Source organism: Malania oleifera, chromosome 12 (genome assembly GCF_029873635.1).
Source record: "Malania oleifera isolate guangnan ecotype guangnan chromosome 12, ASM2987363v1, whole genome shotgun sequence".
NCBI classification, from domain to species: Eukaryota; Viridiplantae; Streptophyta; class Magnoliopsida; order Santalales; family Ximeniaceae; genus Malania; species Malania oleifera.
The window spans coordinates 66419386-66437531 of NC_080428.1; the positions used below are offsets into that span (position 1 = coordinate 66419386).

Genomic DNA, 18146 nt, shown 5'->3' on the forward strand with positions numbered 1-18146 from the left:
ACATCAAAATAAATGGTGAAATTATCTCTATAATGAGAACGGTACAGTAAGGTATCTTCAATGTATTTATTCATTTAGCTACAGGCAAGTTAATCATGACGTATACAGGGGAAAAATGCATTTTTCTTTCCCTCTGCTGGGTAAGAGAGAAAAGAAATAGAGGACGACGACCTCGGGTCAACCAGTGGAAACGGTAGAAGTAGTACTATATTAATGTAACACATCAAAATATATGGCGAAATTAACTCTATAATGAGAACGGTATAGTAAGATATCGTCAATGAATTTATTCATTTAGCTAACAAGCAAGTTAATCATGACGTATACAGGGGAAACATGCATTTTTCTTTCCCTCTGCTGGGTAGGAGAGGAAAGAAATAGAGGACGGCGACCTCGGGTCAACCGGTGGAAACGACGAGAAGACCCTCGTAAAGTTTGGGCGAGCCATGAAAAACCCCTTGCCGCCTTTATTTTGGAAATGACATTTTCTTTGGGTACATATCATATGCTTTTTTCTTGCGAAAAAGGGCATCATTTATTCTTCTTTAGAGAAAGGATAAAGGGAATTGTACTACTTACTGCACAGCAAATCCCAAGGTGTCTTTTACTCTTCTTCCTTGCTAGCTAAGAAACCCCATTTCTCTCTGCGTGGGTCTCTCTCTAGCTTTGCCTTTTTAATACGATGTCATGCATGGGTTTGCGAAATGCGTTTTTGTTTTGGGTATTTTCGGTGGTGCAGTGAAGAGAAAGGCGAGCGGGAGTACATGATGGAAGGGAAGAAGATTGCAGGGAAGATGAAGAGCAAAGATACTCTCAGCGACAAAGATTTAATTGATATAGTGTTTTCTTGGTCGCTTGAAGACATACTCAATGAGGAGCTCTACAAAGACCAGGTTTACTTCTTCCTTCCACCTCTTCCATTATTAGTTTTCCTTTATTTATTAACCCAATGATAAAGATATTTTTTGCCTTTTGAATATCTTGTATTATTTAATAATTAATAGTTGGGAGGACCCAACTGGGTTGGTGCTTAGCTTAACTAGCCAAAGGTAATTATTTGATTAATTTAAGTTTGCCCATAACCCACATTTTTGTTTTTGGGCTGGACTTTTTGATACAAGCCCAAGACCAAATCCGAGCTTCTTCACTTCTTGATGGAGTTCTGCATTTATGGATTGAGGTTGGCCTTGGCAGTCTTGACTTCCCATTGATTGAGAAATTGTTGCTCCTTGGTTATTCTTCCTTTTGATCATTGGCGGAAGAAGCTGAACAAACTTGGGTAAAATCTGAAGATACCTTTGAGTTTTGTTAATATGACGCTGTTCCTGAGTTTTGGACGATAACTGAAAAAAGCTGCCAAAAATATAGTTGATAGGATAAAAGCATTAAGTTGAGAACATTATTTTTGTCAATAAAATTATAGTAATTGTCAAAAACTTGGAAATTCGTGTAAAGACGCACGGATGCAGTGTCATATTTAGAAAATTTATCCTTGGAATTTACAGAATAAAGTTTCATGAAGTAATTTTTTATTGGTATAAGGCTTGGGCGACGCACTCGTAGATACCCGGCTCTCATCCCTTCTCCCTTTTTACTCGTCAAGGTTCTAATCCAAGGCCCAAAATTTAACACAGTTTCCCTTTGGAACAGTGTCATACAAGTAATTATTTAGATTTATCTGCTGATTTTATATTCAATGCATTAGTCTTTGTGTGCTTTAGATTTTTAAGATTTTTGTCTGCTGAGCTTATATTCAATGCATTAATCTTTGCGTCACCATGCTAGTTTACTGAAAGGAGAAAATTTATCTGCTGTATTTTCTATATCAAACCAAAATACTAGGCAAAAGAATGCAGCCTAAGTACAGCACTGTGTGTATCTGGATCTGAGTATACCCCAATATGCAAAATCATAAAACTATCCTAAAGGACTAAGTTAAACAAATGTAAAATTTATATTTACAATAATGCCATTTCAAATGTTCAAAGGTTTGTCTATATATTTTTAATATGCATTTATTTGTTTTTCTTTGAATTAATGGTAGCTTATTGACCCTCATTTTTATTGGTACATTAACTAGTCAACCAGTTTTTTTTTTTGGGTAAAAGAGGGCGGCACCTCCTTTCTTTATTAGAAAATTTTCTCAATTATGGTGGAGAAATACCGTGGTTCCAACAAAACAAGTTACAAACAGATAAAAACAAAACGTAACAAAATGAAACGAAGAAAAAACGACACATTAGACTCTTAAATTAGGAAGACTTATTTTGTCAAGACATATCATGCCTCTAACTAGGCAGGGTAAAGAAGCAAACTTCAGATATCTCATAGTGGTGCCTTCCTCTTCCTGACGAACCAAGAAGTTCTTGACCTTATTTCCTTCTCTGAATTGGTGAGCAATGGTGAAATTAATCATGAAAAGATATAAACATTCTACTAAGATGAACTGCTTTAATCTCTTCTGCGATTGATTCTTTTAAATTTTAGTGCGTTTGCGAGATGTAGATGTTGCATTCTAGGAGGGTAGCTGCTCTCAAGCTTTTGCACCAATATTTGTTCCTGAAGCGCAGAGTGTACCTTTTATGACAATGCATAATCACACATTAGACAATTCAATATATCCCTCTGCTGCAAAAAAAAAAAAAAAAAAAATCCCTTTGCTGCATCCTCTTGCCTGTTCAACTGGTTTTCCACAACCTATGCATTAACTTCTTCAATGATAAAATGATCATATCTATATGAATTTTGGTTTAATTTGATCTCTTGATATAGTGATGATGTAAATATCTCCACTACAAAGCTTCCTTTTCTTTGTGAAGAATCTGAAGATGATGAAATTACATTTAAACTCATGATCTTCTAGTTGAAGATCAAATGTTTGAAATTGTTAAAAATGACTTCATGAGCATATCAATTTTTTTTTTAATATTTTTTTTTATTTGAAAGCTTCTGTTGTGTGCTCTAAGTGCTCATCATGCATAAATTAATTCTATTATTTTTCAAATGCCATTATTATATTTAAGGGCAGATTCCTTTATTTGTATCTACGAGTCAACCTTTTCTTAGAAATGAAGCAACCTTTTCTTGGAAATGTAGCATAGATATTAACAGCTAATGAATCTAGGTCAAAGACACATGGTAGTTCTAAATTTTTTAAGAAATCTTGACATTTGTATATGAATCTATCTTTCAAAATACATAACTAAGTGTCCTTTAGCTGAATTTTTACGATCCAATAGGATTTTATAAGGGAATTATCACGAAATTCCCTAAAAACTTTTGAGAAACAAAATAGAAAAAAACACATGCCAAAGAAAAATGATCACACGCACAAGAGAGCATTTACATGGTTCGGCAATTTGCCTACATCCATAGAGTTGAAGGGATTTCATTATTATTAGGGAAAAATACAAAGTGCGGTAATACAAATTTTCTTCTCTCTTAAAAATTGTGTAGAAAAAAAACCCTAATCACCAAAACAACGGTTTCTATATATATATATATATATATATATATATCCTGCGCACAGGATTCACAATGTGGCCTATTGGCCCAAGCCTCCGCTCCATGGACTAAGCCTCAGTAAAAAATCTCTCGTTAAAAAAACACGCAACATTATTTTGGTTCGGGTCATCATCCGGATCAAACACAACTAGGCTCCACAAAGCCCAACAATTCTCCCACTTGGAGACTAGTTCAAACACCAACATCAACCATAATCCTCCAAAATAATAATCTCTTATCCCTGCAACTCATCCTCTTGTCCTCAAGTTAGAAGGCTAACTGAAGCTGCACACAGCTTCAGCTTCTTTATAATGACACCTTTAGTCAACATGCCTGTCGGGTTCTTAGATCCACAGATTTTCTTAAGTATTACTAGCTTATCTTCAACAAGGTAACGGACAAAGTGGTATTTTGTGTTGGGTCCAACCCACATTAGAAATTAAAAAAAAAAAAAAAAGAGGAAGCCCATGTGGGCTGAAGCCCATTAGGGCAAATTAAAAGCATGCTGCTGTGTGAGGCGCCGCAGCAGACAGAAAAAAAATAAAAAAAATTTTGAGCGCTGCACAGTGTGTGTGAAACAGTGTGTGAGGCATTGTGCAATCTTCATCAACTCGAAGACCGGAAGGCTTTTTGTAATCCGATTTTGCTGAAATTTGGAGAGCATGTTCGGGATTCGTCGACCTTCGATTTGATGGTGGAGATCTGTCTCAGAACTTTGGAGGACTTTGTTGTGCCGGGCACCCCACTTGTACCAAACACCAATACTACAACTATTGCTATTGAATATATAAGAAAATTAAAGTAATGCAGAAACTAATAATAAAGCAATAAAAAGAACAAGACAAGAAATTTACGAGGTTCGGTATAGAATTACCTACGTCCTCGGGCGCCGATGATCAATTCACTACTTCTTGACAAAGTACAACTTTGAGGTGTGTTTTACAAATGAAGAGTTGAGCTCTTTATATAGCTTCAACCTCAAGTCTGAAAAACACTTCTCTCCAATGTGGGACAAATAATATAAAAAATTCAAAACAACCTTTTATACTAATGTGGAAGCATTCTACCAATGTGGGACAAAAACAACAAATCTCCACCTTGACGATAAATTCAACAAATTTTTCAGTCACCAACATTTTCTGGAGTTCCACATCATCGGCGCCTTCCAAAAATATTCTGATTTACAGGATATTGATCAAGTCCAAACAATGTTTGAACTTGATTGTTGTCACAATCTTGGTCAACATATCTGCGGGATTTTCAGTTGTAGCAATCTTCTGAAGAAGTATCTTGCCTCCATCAATAATATCCCGCATAAAATGAAACCGAACGTCTATGTGCTTCGTTCGTACATGGTAGACTTGGTTCTTTGCCAATTGAATAGCACTCTGGCTATCACAAAATACAATCATGTACTTCTGAACAACTCCCAAATTTTCAAGTAAACCCTGCAACCAAATAGTTTCCTTAACAGCCTCTGAAGCTGCCATATACTCTGCTTTTTTTGTAAACAAAGCAATGGTAGACTGTAAGGTAGACCTCCAACTCACTGGACCATTAGCAAATGTAAAAATATATCCAGTAGTTGATCGACGTTTATCCAAATCACCTGCAAAATCCGAATCCACATATCCAACAACACGTTGATCAATAGTATTATTTTTCTCAAATACTATACTAATATCAATTGTATTCATAATATATCTCAAAATCCATTTCACAGCTTGCCAATGTTCTTTACCCGGATCATGCATATACCTGCTCACCATACTAACAGCTTGTGAAATATCAGGTCTAGTACAAACCATTGCATACATCAGACTACCAACAACATTTGCATAAAGAACCTGTGACATATACTTACGTTCCTCATCTGATTTAGGAGATAAAGCAGCACTAAGTTCGAAATGAGGAGCAAGAGGAGTGCTTACTTGTTTTGACTGCTCAGACATGCCAAAACTCCGTACTACCTTCTTCAAATACTGTTTTTGAGACAAACTAACTCTTCCTCTTATTCTGTCTCTGCGAATCTTCATGCCAAGTATCTTCTTTGCTTCACCAAGATCTTTCATCTCAAACTCTTGATTTAATTGACTTTTCAACTTGTTGATTTCTTCTCTATTCTTTGAAGCTATTAACATATCATCAACATACAAGAGTAAATATATAAAAGATCCATTTTGTAGTCTGCGAAAATAAATATAATGATCATGTTTATTTCTGATATACTTTTGACCCATCATAAACTGATGAAATCGTTTGCACCACTGTCTTGGAGACTGTTTTAAACCATATAACGATTTACCCAGTTTACATATCCAACTTTCTTTTCCAGCAACCTGAAATCCATCTGGCTGAGTCATATAGATTTTCTCTTCCAAATCATCATGTAAAAATGCAGTTTTTACATCGAGTTGAACTAGTTCAAGATCAAATTGTGCTACTAAAGCCAACAAAATTCGAATGGAAGAATGTTTAACAACTGGAGAAAATACCTTATTATAATCAATGCCTTCCTTTTGTGCGTAGCCCTTAGCTACCAATCTAGCTTTGAATCGAACATTATTTACATCTGGAAATCCTTCTTTCTTTTCATAAACCCATTTACAACCAATTGCTTTCTTTCCCTTGGGCAGCTGGGCTAGCTCCCAAGTCTGATTTTGATGAAGAGACTGCATTTTTTCATCCATTGCTTTTTTCCACTTGTCTGATTCAGAGTTCCTCATTGCTTCTTTGAAAGTGTAAGGAACATTATCATCTACAACTGGAAGTGCATAGGCCACCATATCAGTATACCGAGAAAGTTTTCGAATTTCTCGTCTTGGCCTTTGAGAAACAATTGATTGTTGTTGTTGTGAAGATTCTCGAATTGAAATCTTCTCTTTTTGTACACTATTCTCCACCGTAACTGGAGAGTTACCTTGTGCAGTCTCATTTCTCACTGGGTTTCCCAAAATTCTCTAAACCTCCACCTGTTGTTGAGTACCACTGGTCTTCTCTTCAACTCGTGACTCCTTGCATATTGTTTTCTTCATCATCGCAAGTTCATCAAAAGTTACATCTCTACTTAAAATCATTTTTTTGGTCTTTAGACACCAAAGACGGTATCCTTTGACTCCTACGCTTATCCCCAAGAATATTGCTTTCTTGGCTCTTGGATCCAACTTAAATTCTTTAACATGATAATAAACCATAGTACCAAATACATGTAAAGAATCATAATCACTAGCAGGCTTTCCAGACCATACCTCATACGGTGTTTTTCCTCCTATTGCAGATGATGGTAGACGATTGATGAGATGACACGCATATCTAACAGCCTCAGCCCAAAACCTTTTGTCTAACCCAGCATTAGACAACATACATCGAACTTTCTCCAGCAAAGTCCGATTCTTGCGCTCTGTCACCCCATTCTGCTGTGGTGTATTTCGAACTGTGAAGTGTCAAGCAATACCTTTATCCTGACATACCTTCTGATCTGAGCCGTTTAATCTTTTTGCCAGTTTGAGTTTCAACTAATTTTTTCCACTTAAGGAAAATATCACACACTTCATTTTTATGCTTCATAGAATACACCCAAACTCTTCTTGAAAAATCATCAACAAAAGTGACAAAATAATGCATACTACCCAACGAAGCCATTTTTGTGGGCCCCCATACATCTGTATGGATGTAGTCTAAAATACATTCAGTCTGGTGGATTGCTGTGCCAAATTTCACTCTAGTTTGTTTTCCCAGAATGCAATGCTCACAAAATTCAAGTTTGCACACCTTTGCACCCTTTAACAAACCTCGCTTAGCCAATTGTTGCAAAGATTTTTCTCCTGCATGTGCTAATCGCATATGCCATAGTCTGGTTGTATCTGAACCTGCATCTTTCTCAGAAACAACAGTTGTTGAGCCAATAACTGTACTACCTTGTAAATAATATAAGTTATTTTTCCTTAATCCTTTCATCACCACCAGTGCACCTGATTTAATCGTTAAGGTTCCATCTTTCAAAGTGATAGTGAACCCTTTAGATTCTTTGGCACCCAATGAAATCAGATTCTTCTTTAGGCTTGGAACATACCTAACATTAGTCAAGGTCTTAATAGTTCCATCTTGACATTTCAACTGTATTGATCCTATTCTAGTTGTTTTACAAGTATTATCATTTCCCATAAAAACAATCCCATTATCTAATTCTTCAAAATTAGAAAACCATTCCCTATTGGGACACATGTGATAGGAACAAGCAGAATCCAAAATCCACACACCAAGATAATGTGACGAAGATGTTCCAACAAGAGAAAAATCTGACTCACTTCCATCATCATTGGCTATATTAGCATTAGAATGTGCTTTTCCCTTATTCTTCGGCTGTAATTTAGGACAATCTTTCTTCCAATGCCCTCTCTCACGACTAAAGGCGCATTCATCTTTAGCAGGTCTCCTACGAGATTTACTCCTCCCATGAGATTTACTCTTCCTTCTAGGCATACGACTCTGAGAACGTCCCCTTATTGTTAGCGCTTTTGCTGTTTTCTTATGGACCCTCTGATCCTTCTTTTTGCATTCAGTACTAATCAATGCAGTACAAACAACATTATAAGTAACTTTATCTTTCCCATACAATAAAGTGGTGGTCAAATGTTCATACTCATCAGGGAGAGAATTCAGTAACAATATGGCTTTATCCTCATTTTTCACCTTTTCATCCAAATTTAACAATTCGGCCAAAATTTATTGAAAGCATTTATGTGGTCATTAATCGAAATACTTGGTTGATACTGGAAGCGAAACAATTTCTTTTTCAAATAGAGCCGATTTTCTAGATTCTTGGTCATAAATGTATCTTCCAATGTCTTCCACAATTTCTTTGCAGATGTCTCCCTCATAACATAATATTTCTGATTTTTGGCGAGACACAAACGAATCGTACCACATGCTTGACGATTGATCTTTCCCCAATCTCTGTCACCCATATCTATTGGTTTATCATCCAAAGCAATATCTAGTTCTTGTTAATACAAGATGTCCATCACCTCACATTGCCACAGACCAAAATTATTGGTACCATCAAATTTCTCCACCTCAAACCGAGCATTAGCTATCGTCTTCGATGATGATGTCGAAGCTGAAGGGGTTGGAGTTTGTGTGGACAGAGTTTCTTCTACTGCTGCACTAGTTTCTGCCATCTTCTATATATTCAATAGCTACCAACAAAGCAAAAGGCCTAGGATGAATAGTACGTACCAACTGTGTCTACTCTGTTTTATCCTATGAAATTCCACTTTGACCAGGCCGACCTCTAAGGAGCGATTGAGTCGCAATGGTCTCTGAGCACTCACTTAAATAAGGTCTTTCTTAGGCATCAAACGTGGAATTAAGGATCCTAACAGAGGAACACCTCCGTATCAACACTATTCAACCTAGCTCTGATACCAATTGTTGTGCCGGGCACCCCACTTGTACCAAACACCAATACTACAACTATTGCTATTGAATATATAAGAAAATTAAAGCAATGCAGAAACTAATAATAAAGCAATAAAAAGAACAAGACAAGAAATTTACGAGGTTTGGTATAGAATTACCTACGTCCTCGGGCACCGATGATCAATCCACTATTTCTTGATAAAGTACAACTTTGAGGTGTGTTTTACAAATGAAGAGTTGAGCTCTTTATATAGCTTCAACCGCAAGTCTGAAAAATATTTCTCTCCAATGTGGGACAAATAATATAAAAAATTCAAAACAACCTTTTATACTAATGTGGAAGCATTCTACCAATGTGGGACAAAAACAACAGCCTTGATTTTGCAATACTGACCGTAGCTATGTTCGGGTGACTTCTTTCCGCTCATTCTTATTTTATCGCGATTTGTGAGCATTTTTGGTTATTGTACTGTTGTGATTTTTGCCTCTATTATAGTCGAAATTTTATTGAGTCTCATGGGCCCCATGGTTTTTACCCTTCACATTGGAGGGGTTTTCGAAGTTAAAAATCCTGGTGTTCATTTTGTGGTGTGTGATTTATTATTGTTGATTGGTTATTTTTGCTCGTCACAGATTTAATTTTTTGGAAAGATTTATTTGCTGTGCTAGTTGTCTTGTTACTTTCCTAACATTTTGTCTTTGTATGCTTCAACTTTGAATGAAAAGCTGAATTTTTAGAAAAAAAAATGGCACTTTGACTGTCATTGTGTAGAATGCCCAACTCCTCCTCACCTAATTCATCTAAGAAGCCATGTAGCCAAATCATCTCTTTTCCAGATTCAGTTGCTGCAACATACTTAGTTTCTGTAGTAGACAAAGTACAATCTTTTGTAGATTTGAAGCCCAAGATATAACTGTGCCACCCAGAGTAAATACATTCTACTATCATTACCACCAGCAAAATCAACATTTACATAACCTTGCAGTTTCAAACTTGCACCTGTGAAGCAAAGAAATGTATTTGATGATTCTTATACCAAGGGTTTGCTTTGCAGCTCCCAAATCCTTTATTACAAATTGTTTTGACAATTGCCTCTTTAGATTATTAATTTTTTCAATGCTAGACCCTGCAATGAGCATATCATCTACATACAACAGCAAAATCATCTAAGAATTATCAAAGAACTTAACATAGCAACAGTGATCAGTTTCACATCTCTTGAACCCAATTCAATTCATAATATTGTCAAATTTCTTGAACCACTGTCTTGGAGCTTGTTTTAGGCCATACAAGCTCTTTCTTAGTTTGCAGATGTTGGGCCTAACAAGGCTTACAAATCTTATTTTGATGATAACAAATCAAGAAAATTTAACATGTATTGGTTAAAGTGATAATGTTTCAGGATTAGATATTCAAAATGCTCACAAGCCTTATCAAAGGAGAAAGTTTACACCTAAAGTCAATCAAATGAAAGCTTTTGGGATATTAAAGCATTGGAGAGCAATGGATATTGTAGATTGGTTTCAAAGAAAGACATGAAGTCAAGATGGACTTCAAGAAATAGAACAAGCATGAAGACTTAGTGCTTAAAGTGTCTATGTTTAAGAAGTCATATGTAAGTACTTTATTCAATATTAATTTAGATATATGAAGCTTTTTAGGATACAATATATGCTTAGATACCAATTTTTAAAAACCCCGGAAAATAATTTTTAAAGTCACATTTGAGTTTTTAAAAAATCAAGGGTTCAAAGTATTGAAAATATTAAAGTGGTGAAAAATTGATTGTCTAGCCGATGGACCAGAAAGCTCAATCGATTGACAATTATTTCATTTAATTTCTGGACAGACAGACAGAATGGATCCAGTCGACTGACCCCATACAGAACAGGCCCAGTCGACTGACTTGCGGAGAATTTTAATTTTAAACAGCAATGGGAAAATTCTAAAAATAAGTTTTTCAAAACTAAACGTTGTAAAAGCTTGGGGGACACTCGAAGTAACGTGGGAAACAAGGAATCACTTTCTAAAACTCTATAAATACTCCCTAAACCCAAGGAATTCAAGATACCAAGCATTACAATCAGCATTCAAGCATTGAAATTCCAAACTCCTCTAAAGCTCTCTCTTGCTCAAACTCTTACTGAAGAATACTACTGATATTCTGCTAATCAAAAGCCTACGGTTCTTAATTTGCTACTGAGTTTCTCAAATTCTTGAAAGAACCTTCGGTGATATTCATTCTTGAGCTTCATATTGTCTATTTGATATTTGATTTGAAGTATATTAGTGGTCTAACTTGTATTAATCAGCTCTGTTGTGAGAGTGTCTTTGTACACTAATACTTGCTCTTATTTTGTTTTTCTTTGACGATTCAAGGATTGTTTGGATCATTGGACCAAGCGTGGGGTATCGCTTGGAGAGGGATCTCTACCCTTAAATAGGGACATGTAAAGGTTTGCTCCGCCTAGAAAGGAGTGCTTTAGTGGAATCCTTAGGTGGTATTGGCCTAAGGCGAGGAAGTAGGTTAGGTATAAGCCGAACCTCGTAAAAATATTGGTCTCACTCTTACTGTTCTCTTTATTTTCAGCATATGTGTATGATAAGTGCAGGTTGCTGAAAATCATAACCAAGATTTAGAAGACTCTGAACTTAAGATAGTATGTTTGATTAAACTTTTGCTGAAACCCAAAAGGGAGTATGTTATTTAATCATTTTCGGAAATCTTAGTTGAGAGAGCAAGCAAAATTCATTCATATATACAGGGCTGCAAAAAAATATCTTGAGTTCTCGCAAAAGATGAAAATTGCCAAAGAGTTGCATATTATATCTTGATTCGGTATTTTGTGGTTGATTGGTTTAGTTGTGGATTGGTTATTTGATTGATTGAATATTGGTTTGTGGATTGATTATTCAATTAAGTTTTTGTTGTCTGATTGCTAAATTAATAAGAGGTTAAGATTCTTAAAAAGAATTAAAAGAAAATTTTAATAATTCAATTCACCCCCTTCTTGGGACTACACCTTAGTTTTCAATTGATATCAGAGTCAGGTTATAACAAACCTTAAAAAGAAGTTATATAAGATCTAGATGGCACACGCAGGAGTAGCTCCTTTTGGAGAGGGTCAATCCTCAACCAGACCACCAATCTTTTGTGGACTCAACTATACTTTTTGGAAATAACAAATGAGAATTTATCTTTAGACCATGGATTGGAAAACTTGGAAGGTTGTCACACATGGTAACTTAATCCGTACAAAACTAGTAGATGGAAAAGCAGTTCCTAAGGAAGAAAAAGAGATGACCAAAATGATCATAAAATACTGCAAGTCAACTCTAGTGCTATAAACGCCCTATATTGTGCACTTGACATTAATGAATTCAATAGAGTTATGGCTTGTAAAACAGCAAAGGAAATTTGGGATAAACTTAAAGTAACCTACGAAGGTACCGTGGATGTTAGATACAATAGAATTGATATGTTGACTAGTGAATACGAAGCCTTTAGGATGAATCCTGATGAAACTATCACAAACATGTACACTAGGTTTACACATCATAAACTCATTAAACGTCTTGGGGAAAACATATTCCACCTATGAGATGATACACAAAATCCTTAGAGGACTTCCACACGTTTGGGAACCAAAAACCATAGACATAACAGAAGGTAGAAATCTCAAGACCACCTCACTAGATGAACTTATAGGTTCACTTCTCACTTATGAAATGACTATGAAAGAAAAGAACACTGTAAATAAAAATAAGAAATTTATAGCTCTTAAAGCTTCTAAAGAAAGCTCAAGTGAACAAGATGATGAAACTAGTGAATTAGATGATGAAGAACTAGCATTTATCACTAAAAGACTTGGAAAATTCTTTAAAAGAAACAAAAATTTCACTAGAAAATTCAGAGGAACAAAAGCTGAAAAAGGTGAAAATAGTAAAGAGGAAAAGAGAATTTTGAAAAGATGGTTGGACAATAAAGAATAACTAACAATAAAGAAGGAATAGGTTACAATGGAATTACAAACAAAAGAAAGAAGAACTTGTTCATGGGATATTTTGTAAAACAAACAAAACACTATGCAAGTACATCCTCTACAAACATACATGAACACACTACTTGTTACTTGTGTAGGAATAAGGGACACATGATGTTTAATTGTCCACTTAAGGAGAAATATGTCAAAGTTAAGAATGAGTGGAAAATAAACACTAAAACTAGACATGATTTAAAAAGAATTAAGAAGGTTTGGATTCCAAAAGTAACACCATAAATTCTTCCTTGTACGTATGCTTTAGGTCTACTCCATCCAAAGAAAAATGTACTTGGACAGTGGGTGTTGAAGACATATGACGGGAGATAAAACAAAGTTCATCACCCTAGCTCAAAGAGATGGAGGATATGTAACTTTCAGTGACAACGCAAAAGGCAAAATTGTCGGAATTGGTAAGATAGGTAAAGAACCTCACTCACCATTGATGATGTATTGTTAGTTGATGGTCTAAAACACAATCTTTTAAGTATAAGTCAACTTAGTGACAAAGGGTTGACATAATCTTTAAGAAAGACAAATGCCTAGTTCAAAATCCTAAGAAACAAGAAATCCTTTTTACAGCCAATAGAATAAACAATGTTTGTTGTATACATCTTGAAAACTTAGTCTCTCAAGAAGTAACATGCTTAGCTGCCATAAATGAAGCTAGTTGTCTTTGGCATAGATGGCTAGGACATGAAAGAATGAACTTATTATCAAACCTATCTAGAAAGAACTTAGTTAAAGGTTTACCAAACACAAAGTTCATTAAAAATAAAATTTGAGATGTTTGCCAACTTAGAAAACAAATCAAGATAAGCTTTAAAAAGAAGAAACATACATCAACTAGTAGACCCTTAGAACTTATGCTTCTCATAAAAATTTTAAATTATATCAAATGGATGTAAAAAGTGCATTTTTAAATGGTTATATTAATGAAGAAGTTTATGTGGAACAACCTCCTGGTTTTGAGGACATAACGCATCCTAATTATGTATTTAGATTAACTAAAGCATTGTATGGATTAAAACAAGTTCCTAGAGCTTGGTATGAAAGACTAAGCAAATTCTTACTAGAAAATGGCTTCTCAAGCGGAAGTGGAGTTTCGAATTTCTGTGATAAGGAGTCAAAATTGGGATGTAGATTATGTATCTTGTCTTGCTACCTTTTCTTTTTTTTCTTTGACAGATTCAAATGTCACTAGGTTTTGACATATGAGTCTAGGAAATATAAATGAAAAAGGACTAACTGTGTTGGATAGGGAGGTTTTTATATGGCCATACTACATCTAAGGTAGACTTCTCGGAGCATTGTGTATTTTGGAAGCAAAAAATAGTTTTCCTTTAGTAAATTAGTTTATAGGGAGGACTAAAGATACTTTGATTACCTTCATTCAGACCTTTGGTTCAATGCACACCCATGTAAAGGTCGTTGATAAACTTCGAAATGGATCTTAGAGCCACTACATGTTAAGCACGATGCATGATCAAGCAGGTTGCTCCACTCAAGATGGATAGTTGGATATTTTTACTCTATTTTTTCCTTCCATTGATGGTTCCCATTAGTTAACAAGCTAGATACATTCTACTTTGAATTTTTCAAAAGCAGAGTAGATGCAGGTTCTTGAATGTGAATAGGAAGAAATGCTGCATATGAGTAATGGGATGTAGTGGAGATTTCTAGTAGAGGAGAACAAGGCGATCCTTAGAGCCCAAGTGTCAGGTGGTCGTAGGATTACATAGAGATCACTAGGGTTTTTATATAGAAGCTCTAGGTTAGAGAGAGAAAGCCTTTGATCAGAATAAGAGCTAAGAGGCCTCCCTTATGGGATAAGAACAAGATATTTAGTCTTAGCTAGTGATAAGGCTACTAACCAACAAAAGGGGGTCATGATTTTGCATGAAGATTCGACCAATAGGAGAAAAATGAAAATAACTAGGAAATGCCATGTGTTGCAATCGACAGTTAAGCTAGCCTAGGAAGTGTTAACGAGGTTGAGCCACTCTTAAGGACCTTGGTTTAAGCCCATCAAGTCAAATCTCTCTACAACATCCCTGGACTTGAGATTGATTGGCATACCCTCGACATGTCTCGTGAATAGTCTTGAATATGCATGGAGGTTGTAGCCCCTACAAAAATTTGAGATTAAAAATCAATAAAACAAGAAATTAATGTTTGGTTGTGGACCACAGTAAAATTTTATTATGTAACTGGACCAAGATAAAAGGAAAAAAGGTATTTATGCAAACTACATTGCAATTATTAGCAATTACCATGTAACGGTAACAGTAGTGGCGTAATGGTTGTGACTTGTTGGTTTGATCCTCTTAGCTCTCTCTCCTCAATACCTAGGTTTTGAGGATGAGTACTCTAACTTGGTTTCAGAGCTGGGCCTTAGGTTGCTTGGCTCTTCCGTGGGTTGGACTCCTCGCTTCATTTCCCCCCACTGGCTCGAGGAGGGAGTGCTGGTGTGATCCTCTTTGCTCTCTTTCCTTAATACCTAGGTTTTGAGGATGAGTTCTCTAACTTGGTATCAGAGTAAGGTTAGGTTCCTTGTTTAAGGTCTGGGTTCTCAATTGAGTCGTATGCTTCGCACTCGCCATGTATGTTGAGCTTGTGCATCAGAAAGCTTTATTGGTAGTAGGTTGAGTCATATGCTCTGTGCTTGCCACTTTTAGTGGATCTTGTACGTCAAAAAACTGAGTCTACTTTTTTCTCGATACCTTCCAACGGCTTTTCCGGTGACTTTGGCAACTTTTCCAGCGACTCTGGCTACCTTTTTTAGTCGACTTTCGACAACTTTTCGATGACTTTCCTGGAAACTCTGGCGGCTTTTCGTTGACTCCGATTACTTTCTTTGCTTTGTTGTGCTGCGTTGATACTTTTGCATCCTATTCCTCTTCTTTACAATGGCTACCAAGGACGGTGATATGCCTATCAAGGACAGTACATCCACCTCTTCTTCTCTGAACCTTCCATGTCTTGACTTATCTCTAGCTCATACTGCTCCTGCTCAGAAGGTCACTAGCATTCTTCTGAATGGCAGCAACTTTCATGCCTGGGCACAATCCCTCCACTTATATCTTGGGGGCCGTGGCAAGGTTGAGTGGTTGTAATGATTGGAGCTTCGCCTTGCTAATACTAATCTGGCTCACCAACAATGGTCCATTAACAATTGTGTCGTCCTGGGTTGGATATTTGCTTCTATGGAAGACCGCCTCTATAGGATGTTCATGTTTCACGATACTGTTCATAGCCTTTGGTCTGCCTTGACCAAAATGTTCGCCCACACAAGGTTTGAGGCTCAGATTTTTTAGCTTTATTGGGAGCTCCACGAAGCCGCCCGAGCTTCTTTGGGTTTATCTGTGACTTACTTTTTCGGCTATCTCTAGTCTTGGTGGGAGGAGCTCGCCCAATATGAGCGTCTTTTTGAGTTTCCTATTGAGGCAGTAGCTATTGAGGCAAAGCGCTAGGATCGTCGGCATACCTATCAGTTCTTGATGAGTTTAAAACTCGAGTTCCATTGCGGACGTTACATAACGGGCAATGATCACAACATCCATGAATTTATTTTTTGCATTAGCAAACTTCTAAAAAATGTACAAATTCACATATTTTGATCCCAAAATCCTAACACTAAAGCTTTAAATGATTTTAGTAAATATTAATCTATTTAAATGTAACATATACTACAAGTCTACAAGTATTAGACGTCATGTTTGTCGCTTTAGTTGCTATTAGCAGGAACAAGCATGCATTTGCTAATTTTTTCACTATTTTATTGATTATGATTGAAATTCAAACTAAGAACTCACAAATATAAAGAAATATAAAATATAGAATGCCATCTTTTGTACTGTATTTAATGAATTTTTGTTATTCCAAAAAACAAAGTATAGAATGTCATATGTTAATCAAGGACAAAAATGCATAAAATATAACGCATTTTAGTCTCCAAACTAGGTGTAAGAAAAACCAAAAAATATAAAATAAAATAAAACAAAATTGAAAGAACTTAGAATAAAAATATATGTAGTTTAATGTGAGAAAAAATTGGGTTTATTTATGGTAATGTCTTGAATTCTTATGGCTCTCGCTCTCAAGGGTATAAATTTCCACTTGTTTCATTTACAAGCTAAATTTAAGCCATTTGTGCATTAAAGCCTTGAGGTTTGAGTGATGTTCATAGGATATGCACAGTTTTCCTTTCATATGTATGAGGTTTGGTGTTTGTAGGGCTAAGGCTTGAGTGATGCATGATTTCTAATCTTCATTGTTCCTCCATTTGATTCATAATGAAATTTTCTCCTCCCTCACCCATTTATGTATGCTTCAAAGCCACTCTGAATGAACCCTTGATTTTCTTTTGTTTTAATTCTTTGTTTGATTCACCTCTTTTGTAGTTGCGTTGTTTTGGAGTTTGTTCCTGATACCAGAGAATGATCATCAGTTTGTAGGATGTCTCTCTTTGGGGTATGCTACTCCAAGGTCTAAAATTTTGATTTTGACGCAAATTTCGAAGCTCAAAAAATGTGAAAATTTTATCGAAAATTTCGATTTTGATGTAAAATTCAATTTTGATTTGAAAAAATGATGGAAATCAAAAGTAAAGGATGAAATTCTTTTATGAAACTTTACAAGGAAAAAACATCTATTTTATGTATGAGGTGAAAAAGTTGTGAAAACTAAGGTGTAGTCCCAAGAGGGGGGTGAATTGGGTTTTAAAATTTCTTTTAAATTCTTTTTGTTTTTAGTGAAGTCTTAACCTTTTATTGATTTGTTCAATACACAACAAAAGCTTAAGCCTTTTATTCAATCCATAACCACAACACAAATAAACAATCAATCAACCACTCAAACCAATCAACCACAATATAAGTAACCAATCAATATATGCTTTGCAATTCTTTTGTCAATTCTCAGCTTTTCAAGAATTCAAGATATTTAGTTGTATGCAGCCCTGTGTGTATGGTTATTTGATTCAAGCCCTGTAGTGAATGTAATTGGCCTTTCAATTAATCAATATAACATCCACACTCTTTCCAAAATTCAGAATTCAAATAAACCTTTAGTTAATAGGTTTTGGGTTGTTAACCAATCAATGTACTCCCTTATGGTTTCTACAAAGTATTGATCAACCAACGTACTCCCTTTCGGTTTCCGCAAGCCCAAAAACAAAT

General features: G+C 35.7%; 1 protein-coding gene across 2 annotated transcripts in view; it reads left to right on the forward strand.

Moving 5' to 3' along the window:
- Positions 1–337: 337 nt before the first annotated feature.
- The window catches only part of LOC131145129 (uncharacterized), a 49244-nt gene continuing 31435 nt past the window's right edge, over positions 338–18146 (forward strand). For both annotated transcript variants that reach the window (XM_058094222.1, XM_058094223.1), the window contains exon 1: positions 338–893. In XM_058094222.1, the coding sequence (XP_057950205.1) occupies positions 705–893 (189 nt within the window). In that variant the 5' untranslated portion in view covers positions 338–704. The remainder of the gene's footprint in view (positions 894–18146) is intronic.